Below are 13,227 nucleotides of genomic sequence, written 5' to 3' on the forward strand. Positions count from 1 at the left end.
GCTGGTAATTGTTATAACAGCATTATAGGACAGCACGCTCAAAACCAGGGCCCTGAATCTGGAACAGCTAAATGGGATTTGGCCATTATTCATTTGATTAATCATGCATGTGCTTTTGTGACATGTCAAAATGTCTCTCCTGAGAAAAGCTTATTATTGGTTAAACATACATGTCTAATCTTTAAAGCTAACCCCAGATGCTCTTGGCTACAAATTGCAGGGCAAGAATCTTGTAATTTGGCCCAGCTGTGCACCTAGAGCAACACATGTATTTTGCTGGCTTGGTGAAACAAATGACAATGTGTGAATGTTGCCAGCATGCAACCTGCTCTTATTGGGTATGGGTTACTTTCACTGGTGTTTTGGCCATCATCATATAACATATTTTGGTACATAAAATGGGGAGTTTTGAGATGAATGTGTATTTAGAAGACTGTTGACATTTTTTTAATTAATTTTTTATTTTCTTAGCCTAATATATCTTCCCTTAAAATTGCTTGTGGATGGTCTCTTCTGGTAGGTGACTGAAGAATTATGGTCCATTTAACAGCACTGAATAGAAAATGGTTACTAGTTAATGGTACCGCTAGCATTAATTATTGCATTTATTTTGAGTGGCATACTTTCCTGTAAAACAATGTAGACAAATTTAAAAAAAAATTCTTTAGCATTTTATATAGGCTAGTTTAATTTCATTATTCAAACATCTCTTATTTTAAAAAACTACTAAATGCTGCTATGTACTCTAGTATACTAGTGCTATATTATGAACAATTTAATAATCTCAAGTTGAAAATCTGTGTATTATTCACCCTTTGCCCTTAAAAAAATCACGGTAATAAAGACAAAGATAAATCACACAAAGACACACCACAAATGCTCTCAATTTACTGAGTTTATTCAAAACATCCCATCTCTGGACACTTAAATTCATTTTTATCTTTTTCCTTTTTTCAATCATCTCCAAACCTTAGCCTAACTATTTTTTTTTGTTTAACTATAGCCTACATGATAGGAGTTTGCCTTGCTGGAGCCCAAGGTCTTCACATGTTTATGTTTATAGCTGGGAGCCACTGTCACGTGTGTCAAAGTGTGCATGGCACCCAGAAAAAAAGACCCAGCTGACGGCGCCACAAAATAAATTAATCTGTGAGACAGGTCAGTAAAGACAGAGCTATAAATTGCATGTAATAAAAAAGGGTGTGTGTGTGTATGTGTGTGCATGTGTGTGTCCGGGTGTGCGTGAGTGCGTATGTGTGTGTGTGTGTTAGTAGAGGTTTTTCCTTCAAGGTGGAAGTGACCTCCTCCTTTCTCTCTCTCTCTTTTGTGTGTCTCTCATTATTGTTCTGTCCCCTTTGCTCCCACACACAATGAATCAAACATGTTTTTATAATGCTAAAGCTAAAGCTTGAGAGACTGCATCTCTCTCACTGGCACATCCAGCTTTAGTGCAGTTTAAATTGTGATACTGTGATTATTGCCCGTTCAAAACGTGCCTGTTCAGAAGGAGGAAGATTGCTTTCCTTGAGGTATTGCTGCTTACAGCTTTTTCTAGAACTGCTAATCAAACAACTTCACACTGACACCTTGCTTCCTTGAGTTCTGAGCAATACACCTGACGTGACATATTGTTGCCTCCCCTAGCAATGCTAGAATATATGCGCCATTTGCTAACAGTTTTGGGACCAGGCTATTCCCGGGGAACAAACTCGTTCTTTCTGAAAATTATGTCGCTGGCGCTTGAACTGGTATAGTAACTACAATATAACATCTCCAGTCTCTCTTTCTTCATTTGTTTTCAAATGTACTGTAGCGAGCAATGGAGAGCGAGCTGTCCCTAACATGCTGTTAGGTGGTGTAACAGTAGACAGGGGTCTCTCCACAGAAATACATATAGCATGTAGATCTCAAAAGCTTGCACTCAACATTGCACTTCCTTGGGTCCTCAGCATCATACCCGCCAAGTGTGAAGTTGATCAGATGAATGCTTGTTGAGAATATTGATGGACGGACAGACAGACAGACAGACAGACAGAGACTCCTTCTCCTTCAACTTAATGTATCAACAAGATCGCTGTATGCAACAGAAAAACATTTGTTCATTTGATTCTTGGCAAAGCATTTTCATCCATCTGGCCTTCATAAATCCTGACACTTAGCTAGAGCGAGAAAACACTGAACATTCCTAGTCTTACAACTTCTCTGATGCCAAAAAGCATCCTTTATGGCTCCTGATTTCTTCTGGCATACTGAAAGTTAAAGAAACATTAACTGATGTCAACTATCAGAGTGATGTAGCTTAACAGCTCTTAGAGATCCATTAGAGAGCTGTGCGATTTACCCGGAGGGCTGTGGCAGAATTACAATTTACATCTATGCATCTCTGCTGGGGCTAACTCATTTCCTAGTTTTTTTGCATCTTTAGTCATGCTTTAACCTTTCAAGTAACAGGCAATTGTACACCCAAAATTTCAGACAGAAATTAGACATGGCTCCTATTTGTTATTACAACTAGGATCTGTTGTATTTTAAAAAGTTAAAAACAACGTTTTGAAGACAATGCATTTCTGTGAAGAGATTAAGACGGCCCTACTTGTCTCTCACCTTCCCCCTCTGTTCCTCTGACTCTAAAGCAATTGATCAGGTCAAGTCTGGCATTTAATGTACAGAAAGAAGCCTTTTGTTTCACAACAGGAAGTAATCTTCTGTCTCCACCCCCTCTGCTGTCTTAGACTAGGCTGAGACAATAGAATGTTGATTAACTGTATTTTTGTTAGAATTTCTCATTTACACATGAGAGAACCTTTTGATCTGTGACCAAAAACGACCCGAAAGGGGCAGAGTTTAGAGCCAGGTCCTTCCCATTGGACAGGAAAGATGCGCTTAACATGTTACCGTGCCAACGGTGGACCAATGAGAAAGGGTTTAAATACACCAGGTGAAAAGGAACCACCCCCAGGTGGAGGGAATATAATTCTGAAACTTACAATGATTCGGGGCTGTTTGACACGTCTCCTAAGAGGTGCATGTCATCTGCCTGCTGTCAGCTGCAGTGTTCTCATGTTTTGTGTCTTATTGTGTTTGTCTTATCATTTTCATCATGCTGTTTTCATTTAAACCTTTTGTTAATTTTCAATTGGACCCCCAGCCTCTCTTCGTCCTCATCAAATCAAAGAACATGTGTTAGTTAGTTTTTTCTAACAGATCCTAAAGCCTTCTTGTAACACAGTGCTCTACTGTGCTGGACCTGCAAAGTAGTGTCACTCACCAAGGCAGTGTTGGATTCAACTTATGTTTTCTTCAAAATTTAAAATGGAGGAAGTATCGTTGCTGTTTCAGGTAATCCCCAAAATGCATAGAAATACATTAACACATTTTTCAGTTTACTGGGGTTAATTTTGACTAGCTAGACCAAGCACACCACTGCAGCCCTATAATTTCAGCAATGCTATCAGGCAGATGACCCGTAGTGACCTATGTGGGGCCCTGCCTGCACATTAATACATCTGTCACCATGGTCCTCCATCAGTCAAGAAAAATGGCACACAGACTCTCACAGCCCATCAACATCCATTACATCCACAGATTGTCCGGGCTCAAACCCATCCAAGAAAGATCAGCCTCACAAAAAACTACATTCAGAGAGCCATCCACAACTCAACATTGACGCAGCTAATCCAGGAAACACAATGGCCACAGGAAACCCCCCCCACCCCCCCAATAATTGGACAAATGTAGGTTTCTCTTTTCTCTGTTATGGTGGCTTTATCTTGTATTTGATATTTCATTCTTTTTGTGCTAATTTGTGTTTTGTTTTTTCAACATTTACATGTTTATTTCTTGGATTTATTCTTAGTAAAAAAAATTGTGTGTATATACAATATATGCTGTATATGGGTACATAAAGGCCTATGTATATAAATACATGTATAATAATATTTTTTTTTCACATGCTGCCTTCACTCCTGAGTAGGCTCGTCCTCCAGCTCCTTCCCTGACATGCTGTCTTTATGGATAGAAAAGGGCACAAGCCCTGAACTATCCCCCATGCACAAGACAAAATAGCTAACTCCTCCCTCAGTTCGATAGCAACTGGTCACATAAACACACACTCTGAGTGTGGTCTGTGCAATTGCGTGGCACATTCACAGTACACAGGAGACGCAACGTTGTCTGCTACCTCCTAGGTGCTAAATCCCTGGAGGCCTGTCAGGCTCTCACTCCAAGCTGAGTGGAGTGAAGGCTTTACTGTATTTACATTGTTACCTAACATAAAGTAGATTTACATGTATGAATAATCATGGCAGGTTTGAGTCAAGTTTTGACTTCATGGCTTGGACTTGAATATTACACCCTTGTAGAAAAATAAACTACTCACTCTTCCAGCATTATGTCACACAGATAATCCAGAACACATTCACATACTTGGAAGGGAGTCACAGTGAAACAAAGATATCTCCCTGCTCTGCTCCCTAATGACTAAGATAACTGTTGGCTGAGTCCGACTGTGCATGTCTGGCAAGTGGGAAAGAAACAAGCGAGGGACGGTGAGAAAGTTTGGATTATAGACTGGAAGATAGCTGGGAAAAGATCTGCCAGTCTGAGAAGCGGATTTATTCATGGTGTTAGATTGGAATAATAAATCGTTTAAAAGGACAGGAAATTTTAAACGGCATGACAATTTGTAGAAACTAATGAAAGGAAAATATTTAAGGATAAGAGTCAATGATAAGAGAAATGTTAGTTATATTTTTACTGCAGTAAATCCAGTTTCTATTAAACTACTGTAAAACATCTGTTGTAAATTCAGTAAAATTATCTATTAGTCTCTTAGTTATTTTACATTGCATGTCTATGTGTACATTGCCCTGACTTTTCCCACAGCTTGCCTGCCAACAACCAGTGTGGGTCACAGCTGCCAGGGCAGGGGATTTGACCAAATGTGTCTAATTTTCCTGATTCAAGATCTGTTTTATTCTTTCAACCAGTTTTTCAACACCAACACTTTAATTATTGATACAGAATCAACTACAGCAATGCAGCTCACTTTGCACTCTATCCTTTTACTCCAAAGAGGATCATGTTTTTATAACGTGTGCACATACAATCCGATCACCAGTGTAGATTACAATTAATTGATCATGCCTGAGATGGAGCAGGCTCTCACACATGCCGCTGCTGAAACGCTGTCAACATCCAAATGAGGCTAAGATTCACTGACAAAACCCATTGGTCCTTAGTTAGCTCCATCTCTACATACACCTGAATATCACATATAAAGAAGGCTGATGCAGAGTCAAGGACAGTGGGAGATGAGAGGTGAGAAGATGGGTGTTCAGATGGGCTTTATAGCATCCATCTTCTGCTGATGCAGGTTATTCAGTGTTAGGTGAAGCAAATTATGTGGTATTGATGAATGGATGGAAGAAAGAGGCAGGACAAGGACTCACATGGAAGAGCAGGTGTCCTTGCCAGCCTTTGTTGTTATGAAGGCAGGATGACAAAATGTTATATTTTAAACACTTCCTGAGAATAAAAACATTGCAAACTATTGCAATTTGTCACATTATACAGTATATTAAAATCTATAAATAAAAAGAGTGCATTATGTGGGTTCACCTCACATACTGTATGGGGACATAAAGCTGCTTTTAATGGTCAAAGACTGTGTGTGAATGTGTGCGTTTCTATGTTTGTACACGCATTTGTGTATGAGCTGCAGCTGATATAAGAGGAAATTGTTTATGGCATACATCTATTTCTGTGTTAGGTTTAATTGCTGTAATATAACATTACAGGTTATGTAATAAAACATGTAAATATTGTGCAAGGGCACCACAGAAGAAACATAAGGAATCTGAAATGATCAACTATACAAGTGTAAACTGTGTAGACAGTTTGGTGCACTTCCATAACTGCCCACTAGATAGCTTCAGATATCCACTTTTACTCTGCCACACCTCAGAGCAGCACTTGTATAATTTATTGTCATTACCATAAAGGTTCTTGAGCCACTTATTTGCAAAATCCCAGCATTCTGAGTTGGAGTTTTCTATGAATCTGTCCTAATGTAGTGTTTTCAATGGGATGATGGCACTCAAATGCTGTCAAATTCAAATGCACCCTTCCCATGACCTCTGGTTCACACTTGTGACACAAAAAGCTGACATGAAACTATAGAAAAATGAGTTGTCACATAGTCATAGGGCTAGTTAAAATATTCTTTTCCCACTCACACAGTATTCAACTGATGAAAAGTGTCAAATTTGCATTAAAATCCCTTTATTTTCTTTGGGCCTGTATAGAGAAGGTTTTACACAACAAAACAACTGTGATGTTATAATAATAATAATAATAATAATAATAATAATAATAATATTAATAATAATAATAATAATAATACTTCCCCATGGAACAGCTGCACATAAGTCACTGCCGATAAAGGGTATACAGCTGTCTACCGTGATAGCAGAGATGTACGGTACAAGCAAAGCAAACTGTCATATTAAATACGCGTTCAATGGAAAAAATAGTTCAACTTTGCAGAATGTGATATGGGAGAGTTTGATACTAGAAGGCTGTTTTAAAATCCATCTGATGAGGGTTTTCTGTGCTAAACGTTAGTTTAGGATGCATGCATGCAAACATGAATGTGTAAGCTTATGCAAACTTACGCAAATGTGATGTGGCAGCATACTGAGAATAGATTCATGTTATTATTAGGAACAACATGATTTATTAGTGGTAGCCTACATCCACTTAAGTAAGTAAAATGTCAACATAGTTGTACTTTACCTTCATGCATGAATTTCCATTTTATGCAACTTAACCATTTACTTCAAACTTTAAAATCAAATTTCACATTTGGAAATGATGTGTTTTAACTAACTAACTGACTAACTAAGTAACTAATAAATAGGCCTATACTTCTACCGCACTACATCTTTTTTTTAGTTACTTTCTTTCCAGATTACATCTTTTTATGCACTTCCTATCCAGTTATAACCACATATTGTATCCATCCATCCATCCATCCATCTTCATCCGTTTACCGGGTCGCGGTTTAACCGGGTCGCGGGGGAAGCAGCTCTGGCAGGGAACCCCAAACTTCCCTTTCCCGAGCCACATCAACCAGCTCTGACCAGGCCAGGTTGGAGATATAATCTCTCCACCTAGTCCTGGATCTTTGGTAAATGCATTATCATAAAGCTAAAAATAGATCTGTTTTTCTGAGCTCATGAAAACTTTATTTAAGAAACATATGGTTCTCACAGGACAGTGACACTACAAACATAAAATGCAAAAATGTGATGGCTTGCTATAGACTGCAGCAGTACAATGCAATATACTGCTGACATAAATGCACCAGTAATATTAATCCAATACCTGACGGGGACCATTTTACTGCATACTTTTATTTTTGATACATAAGATGAGAAAATGTTGCTGATACTACTGACATACTTTTTCCTGTGTAAAATTTGGAACACAAAAAAAAGATCTGGTTTGGGCAGAGGGCCACAGACAATCTATCAGAAAGTTTTTAGAGACCCACTAACCGATTGTTTGTTTAATAATGAGATTTGACTGTTTCACATTTAAGGCCCTGTCAGTACTTTTTTTGTTAACTTCAGGATTGGGTTGTACTGTTTAATGTCTAACTGTAACATTAACCACAGGGTTTTTACATTTATTTGATTATTCCAACCTTATTTAACCAACACCGGAAGAAGAGAACAACCTGATTGACATTTGCCTTCCCCGTTCTAGTTATGAAGCAGTAAAGGAGAGGGTCAGCAAGGCAGTTGAGGCTTGAAATGGCTACGCTGATCTTGTATAGATAAAGAAGCCATGCATTATTTTTGCAGTCATTGACTACTATGCGGAGGAGCATCATGACATGGGTAGGTCCAAAGCAAAACAAAAGGGAGAGCAGGATTACCATCAGCAGCTTTGAAATCCGTTTACGTTCCTGTTCCTTTGTGGCTTGGTTGGATTTCACTGCCACAAAGATCCTCCAAGTGGAAAACACCACCAGGAGAACGGGAACAATGAAGCCCAAGATGAAGCGTGCTACATTAGCCCGAGCCAGGTTCTCTGACAGCGGGATAAAGATATCAAAGCACAATGTATACTCATTGTTTTCACTGTATGAGTCCTCCCAGCTGATGGTGGTGGCATTGAAGCAGAAGACCAACACCCAAATGACAACACTGACAGCAGTTGCAGTGCTTACCTTCCTCAAGAAAGTGTACTTTAATGGATGAACCACTGCCAGGTAGCGGTCAATAGAGATGCAACAGAGGAGAGCATCGCTGGTGTAAAAGTTTGTGTAGAGAGAGTAGACAGATAGCACACAAACGTAACCCCCGTGGGCCCAAACTCCATTCCACAGGAAGTCCAGCCACAGAGAAAGGCCAATAGTGAAAGTCAGGTCACTCAGGGCCAGATTGAATAGATACACACCAAGCTCGTTCTTCTGTCTAATATGCTGCCAGGACACATAGAGAGAGAAGACGTTGAACGGGATGGCAGTGATGATGATAGCCAGGTAGAAAAACAGAAAAGGCCTTCTCCTGGATGCGCTGTCAATCGAGTAACATTCTGAACGATTTGCGGACAGGGTCAAATTTTCCATTGCAGATGTGACATTCGCATGCACACACCTTGTAGAGAAACAAGGAAGGAAATAAGTAAGGAATAAAACAATGTATTTGAATTCAGTTTATTCATCAGAGAGTACAAAACAGTTAAATAATACATTCTGTGGCAGTGTTGGGAGCTTTCTAAAGCCTGATGTCATTAGGGTCATGTTGACTTGAAAGCCTGTATTATGAACTAGAGGTGTGGAGTTTGGAAGATATGGGCATTTAGAAGTCAGAGAGAATCTACTAAAATATGCTATTGAGTTGCATCATGGGATATGTAGGATTCTGTGTATGCTCGAGACTAAAAGTCATGATACCTCAGCCTTTGCTGCTTTGATTTTGACATTAAAGAAAACACAATGTGTCATATAAGAGATCAACATTATTGAAGTCAAATTCTAAATCGCTGGAGAAACCCTTTAAAGTGCTATGCAAGGAGTTTTGCTCTATTTTAGCAAATTACTGTTATGACAAATTGCCTTACCCTACTGTTGAACTTTTTTTAGAAGTCTTGAGATTTCTTTTCCATCTTCCAAGAAACCTTTGGTTTAAGCACATTTCAGAAAATTAGGATTATCATCTTGCAGGGTGTAGTAACTTTATTCTGCTTTATTTTGGGTCAAAGTTGCTTTATTTTCTATTGTCACACTACTGGCAATACTACTGACTAAAGGGATCTGCCTAAGACATTTCATGCACAACTTATTTAGCCACTTTCAATATGACTGTTTTTTTTTAACAATTGTTGATCAGATGATATCTGGGATGGGCTATCATTGCATTGTTTTGGGAAGCCCTTTGTAACACCTTTTTAAAAAAGTGCTATGTAAGTGAATTCATTTTTGTTATAAAGCAAGTTTCAAGTCTAAATGTAATATTTTACACTTTGTTGAAACTGATGGTCTCCTGGAAGTTAGAACATCAATCTAAAAACTTGCTTTCCTTTAATGCTTTGGAAAGATTAACAATAATTTAGTGTGGGCCCATAAACTAGTAACACGCTACTTAATACACTTAAGCATAAAAAAAAACTGTTGTATGGTCCTTTAAGTCTGAGAGATTCTACCATAAACATACAGTACATTTGGAGTACTCTGCAGGTATTTCATTAAAAAAAGCATAAACTCAATTAAAACGTATATAAAGGTCTACTTACTCTTTGTTCAGTTGTGTTTTTGCTCCAAATTCTGTTCATAAAATGTTACCCATTGATAATGTTAATAATGTTAACTATTATCAAAATGGATGAATAAATGGATACGTCCAGTCGTGTTGTCTTCCACTGCTCATTCAGTCAGCTTGAAGAAACAGAAAGAGTCAGCAGCTGTCTCATTGTTGGCCCTGACAACCAAATATTATTCACTGGGAGACAGGCTATGACAGAACAAACTACCGGGGTTGTTTGGACCACATGGCAGATTTGATTAGATTTGATTTGGGTACTGAGTTTATGATGTTGCTTGTCTTTATGTTTGGTGTGTCAATATAGATATGGACTAAAATAAAGTGATGCTGATTGTTTTGTTCTGTTTGTCTAATATCAGTTTGAACATAAGTGTATCTATGGCGTTATCTTGTCATGGCTGGGTAAGTAAATATATATATATATATATAAACAAAAGTGACAGGGGAAAAACACACTCCTTGTTCTGTGTAAAAATAAATTCAAAGTTCAGCCAAAGTTAATGTGAAGCTTCAGCAAAGTTAGACAAATAAAAAAGGAATCTTCCCAAGTAGTAAAGTAGTACCAATTTTCCTGTTTATGATACTATCCATCTACTGTGGCTCAGCAAACATACATTGTCTGTGGAAGCACATAGAAATACGCATAGAAAGACTTGAATCTTTAACTAAACTATCCTTTAATGAAATGAGGCAACATATGTGACAGTCCAGACAAGGCTATTTTATATTTCCATTGCTCAACTTATCACTTGTCAAATCCATTAGGAAATACAAATAAATGTGATACAATCAACCATTGTACATTTCAACTATGAAAGAGATGATTTGTTCAATACAAAATCAACACCAGGGAATAGGTTTGTTTCAGATGTGAAGAGGCCATAATAAAGTAAAAAAGAAATGTCCCCAGAGAAAATAATGCCATCGCATTAAAAGGGCGGCATGGAGTTTTGGCCATTTCTTTGCTGTTTTCTCGCTTTTCGTTCGCAGGTTTCTCCATAGAGCTCCCTCTATAGCTTCGGAATAGATATTTGTCCGCTCCTTTGTTTAGCCTAGGTCAGTCTGCTGTTTCCTCTTTCTCTGTTCCTCTGACAATGCTTCCTGGCTATCTGCTTCTATTTTGCCGGCTTAGCCATGACGACAGTGTGAAAAACTCAATCTCTACCTTGTTAGCCAGTTCCTGAATCGGCCTATGTGTGCGGTGCCGTGAAGCAATTCCTTACATCGCGAGACCTGATATCACGCAATCCTTCGTGACGCTGAGGCCAGCGACTCTGTCATTGCTCCATGTGAGTTGAGTGCAGATTTGAATCGCGCATGCTCAGATTTAAACAGTTTACGACATAAGGTGTCATACTGAAAATTGTGAAATCCATGAAATAATAAACTTTTCTCATTACAAACCATAACAGAAGATGGAAATTAGCATTAGCTCAAAACGCCATTCAAGTGACAGCCTTTCTTGTGTTTGAATGCTAGCTTGTAGCCAGCAGTGAACGAACTTCGTTAAGTTGGTAGATTTTTACTGCATTCATTTTACTGAAGTCTCTCGTTATAATCTTTTGGGTGTTTACGTACGCGCAACTCACATCTGCACTTGTCGCAAAGTGATGCATGCGCAACAAATCTGCGCTTGACTTGCGCAGTGACAGACTTGCCGGCAGAATGTTGCAAGGTTGGTTTTTCCGCTCACAGGCGCTAGGGGGAAGCAAGACGACCACCATTCAACTCCAAAAAGGTCATGTAACCAATGACTCCGAAGATGTTCAGTTAAGGTAAATTAATTTAAAAAAACTGCATAGTTCCCCTTTAACATAAAATTGTTAGTAATCATCAGTATGTAAACAGTAGTTAGCACTTTTAGTATTACCTCCTACAATACACAGTCCCAAATAATAATTTGTTTTCCATTTGAGTTGCTAATTAAAATGGAACAAATAGATACTTGTGTTGTTAGGAAACAGACTGAATTTCTTTCTGACCATTTCCTCCTCACAAAATCTCCCCAACATTTCTCTAAAGCTTTCCTAATCTCTTTATGAGCAGTTTCAGTGGGTAAGCAGTGTATTATAGGATCCGCGGTGCTGTTTATGGTAGTCGTAGCAACTGTGACCAGGTACAGATCTCTGAGCCTTGTGGCCCAGACACAGGCCCCCAGGCTCCACTATGGCCCTGAGCAGCATGACAGTCTGATAGGGCATAAAGGCCACTATGTATGTTAGAATAAAGAAAAAACAAGCAGTAGTCCCACTTTCCTGCACTCTCCTGTCTGGATGGAGTTGCTCTGTTAGTGACCTCACAATCTGCTGAAAACAAAAGGTACCGATAAAGACAGGGACCAAGAAACCCAGGATGACTCGTGTAATGGCAATGTTGGCATCTTCTTGTGTCATGGGTATGCCCGCCTCACACAAGTATCTTGAGCAGAAAGCTTGCAGCGCCCCTGTGTGGTCAAGCAAGATGATGTGGATGGCAAGCTCCAAATTCCAAAGAGCAATACTCACAACTGCTTTTGTCTGCACCTGTCGGACTCAGTGACAGTGGAGAGGATAGACCACTGCTAGGTAGTGCTAGGTAGCAATCGACAAAGAGGCAGCAAAGGAGGCTTGAACCGACGTGAAAGCTGTTGTGCATGATCACAGCCAAGTAATTGCAGGGACCACCCAGAGGCCTCTGCAGGACCAGCTCAATCCACACAGGCATTAACCCTAACCCATTGTGTAGAGCAGGTCTGAAATGGACAGGTTGATGAGGTAGACCACCATGCTGTCCCCATTCCTCATCAGCCTCCAGGCTACACAAAGTGACAGGCAGTTTGCTGGAAATCCCACAATAAAAAGAGAATAGACTTGTTGTGTACATGTGCTTTTCCTCTGAAGACTCCACTGTGCAGGAGGTAGACACAGATATACTTGTGTTTGTTTGGTTGAGAAGTGCTACATCTATTGTAACATGATGATGACCAAACCTGAATGTGGATGGAAATGGAGAGAGTCTTGTGTTCTGTTGATGTGAGATAGGATTTTATAGTCAACACAAAACCAACTCAAAGATTTAGCTGGAGACAAAAGTTTGTAGAATGAATGAATAATACTGTGCTGTCAACTGTTCCACCAAAGAGAATTTCCTAACCCTAACCTTACAGATGTTCTCATTGCAATAATAAAGAGAGGAAATTATCCAAAAAAAACATTCATAGAAAAAACATGATAATTATAATTGTTTAAATGTTATATATAAAAAATCCCCCTCTCACCCCTCGTGGGGTGGTATGTGTCATCCTCAAGCTCGGTTCCTCTACCAGAGGCCTGGGCGTTTTTAGGGTTCTGCGCAGTATCTTAGATGTTCCTAGTACTGCACTCTTCTGGACAGAGACCTCTGATGTTTTACCTGG

At 39.2% G+C, this 13,227-nt stretch overlaps 1 protein-coding gene across 1 annotated transcript in view; it reads right to left on the reverse strand.

Annotated features, from left to right (window-relative positions):
• Positions 1–7,690: 7,690 nt before the first annotated feature.
• Positions 7,691–13,227, reverse strand: part of gpr65 (G protein-coupled receptor 65) — a 6,092-nt gene continuing 555 nt past the window's right edge. The window contains exons 2-7 of the mRNA XM_032501130.1: positions 13,090–13,159; positions 12,547–12,651; positions 12,157–12,276; positions 11,954–12,042; positions 10,448–10,452; positions 7,691–8,666 (exon numbers count right to left, since the gene is read on the reverse strand). Of these exons, the coding sequence (XP_032357021.1) occupies positions 7,691–8,666; positions 10,448–10,452; positions 11,954–12,042; positions 12,157–12,276; positions 12,547–12,651; positions 13,090–13,159 (1,365 nt within the window). The remainder of the gene's footprint in view (positions 8,667–10,447; positions 10,453–11,953; positions 12,043–12,156; positions 12,277–12,546; positions 12,652–13,089; positions 13,160–13,227) is intronic.

Source organism: Etheostoma spectabile, chromosome 20 (assembly GCF_008692095.1).
Source record: "Etheostoma spectabile isolate EspeVRDwgs_2016 chromosome 20, UIUC_Espe_1.0, whole genome shotgun sequence".
NCBI lineage: Eukaryota > Metazoa > Chordata > Actinopteri > Perciformes > Percidae > Etheostoma > Etheostoma spectabile.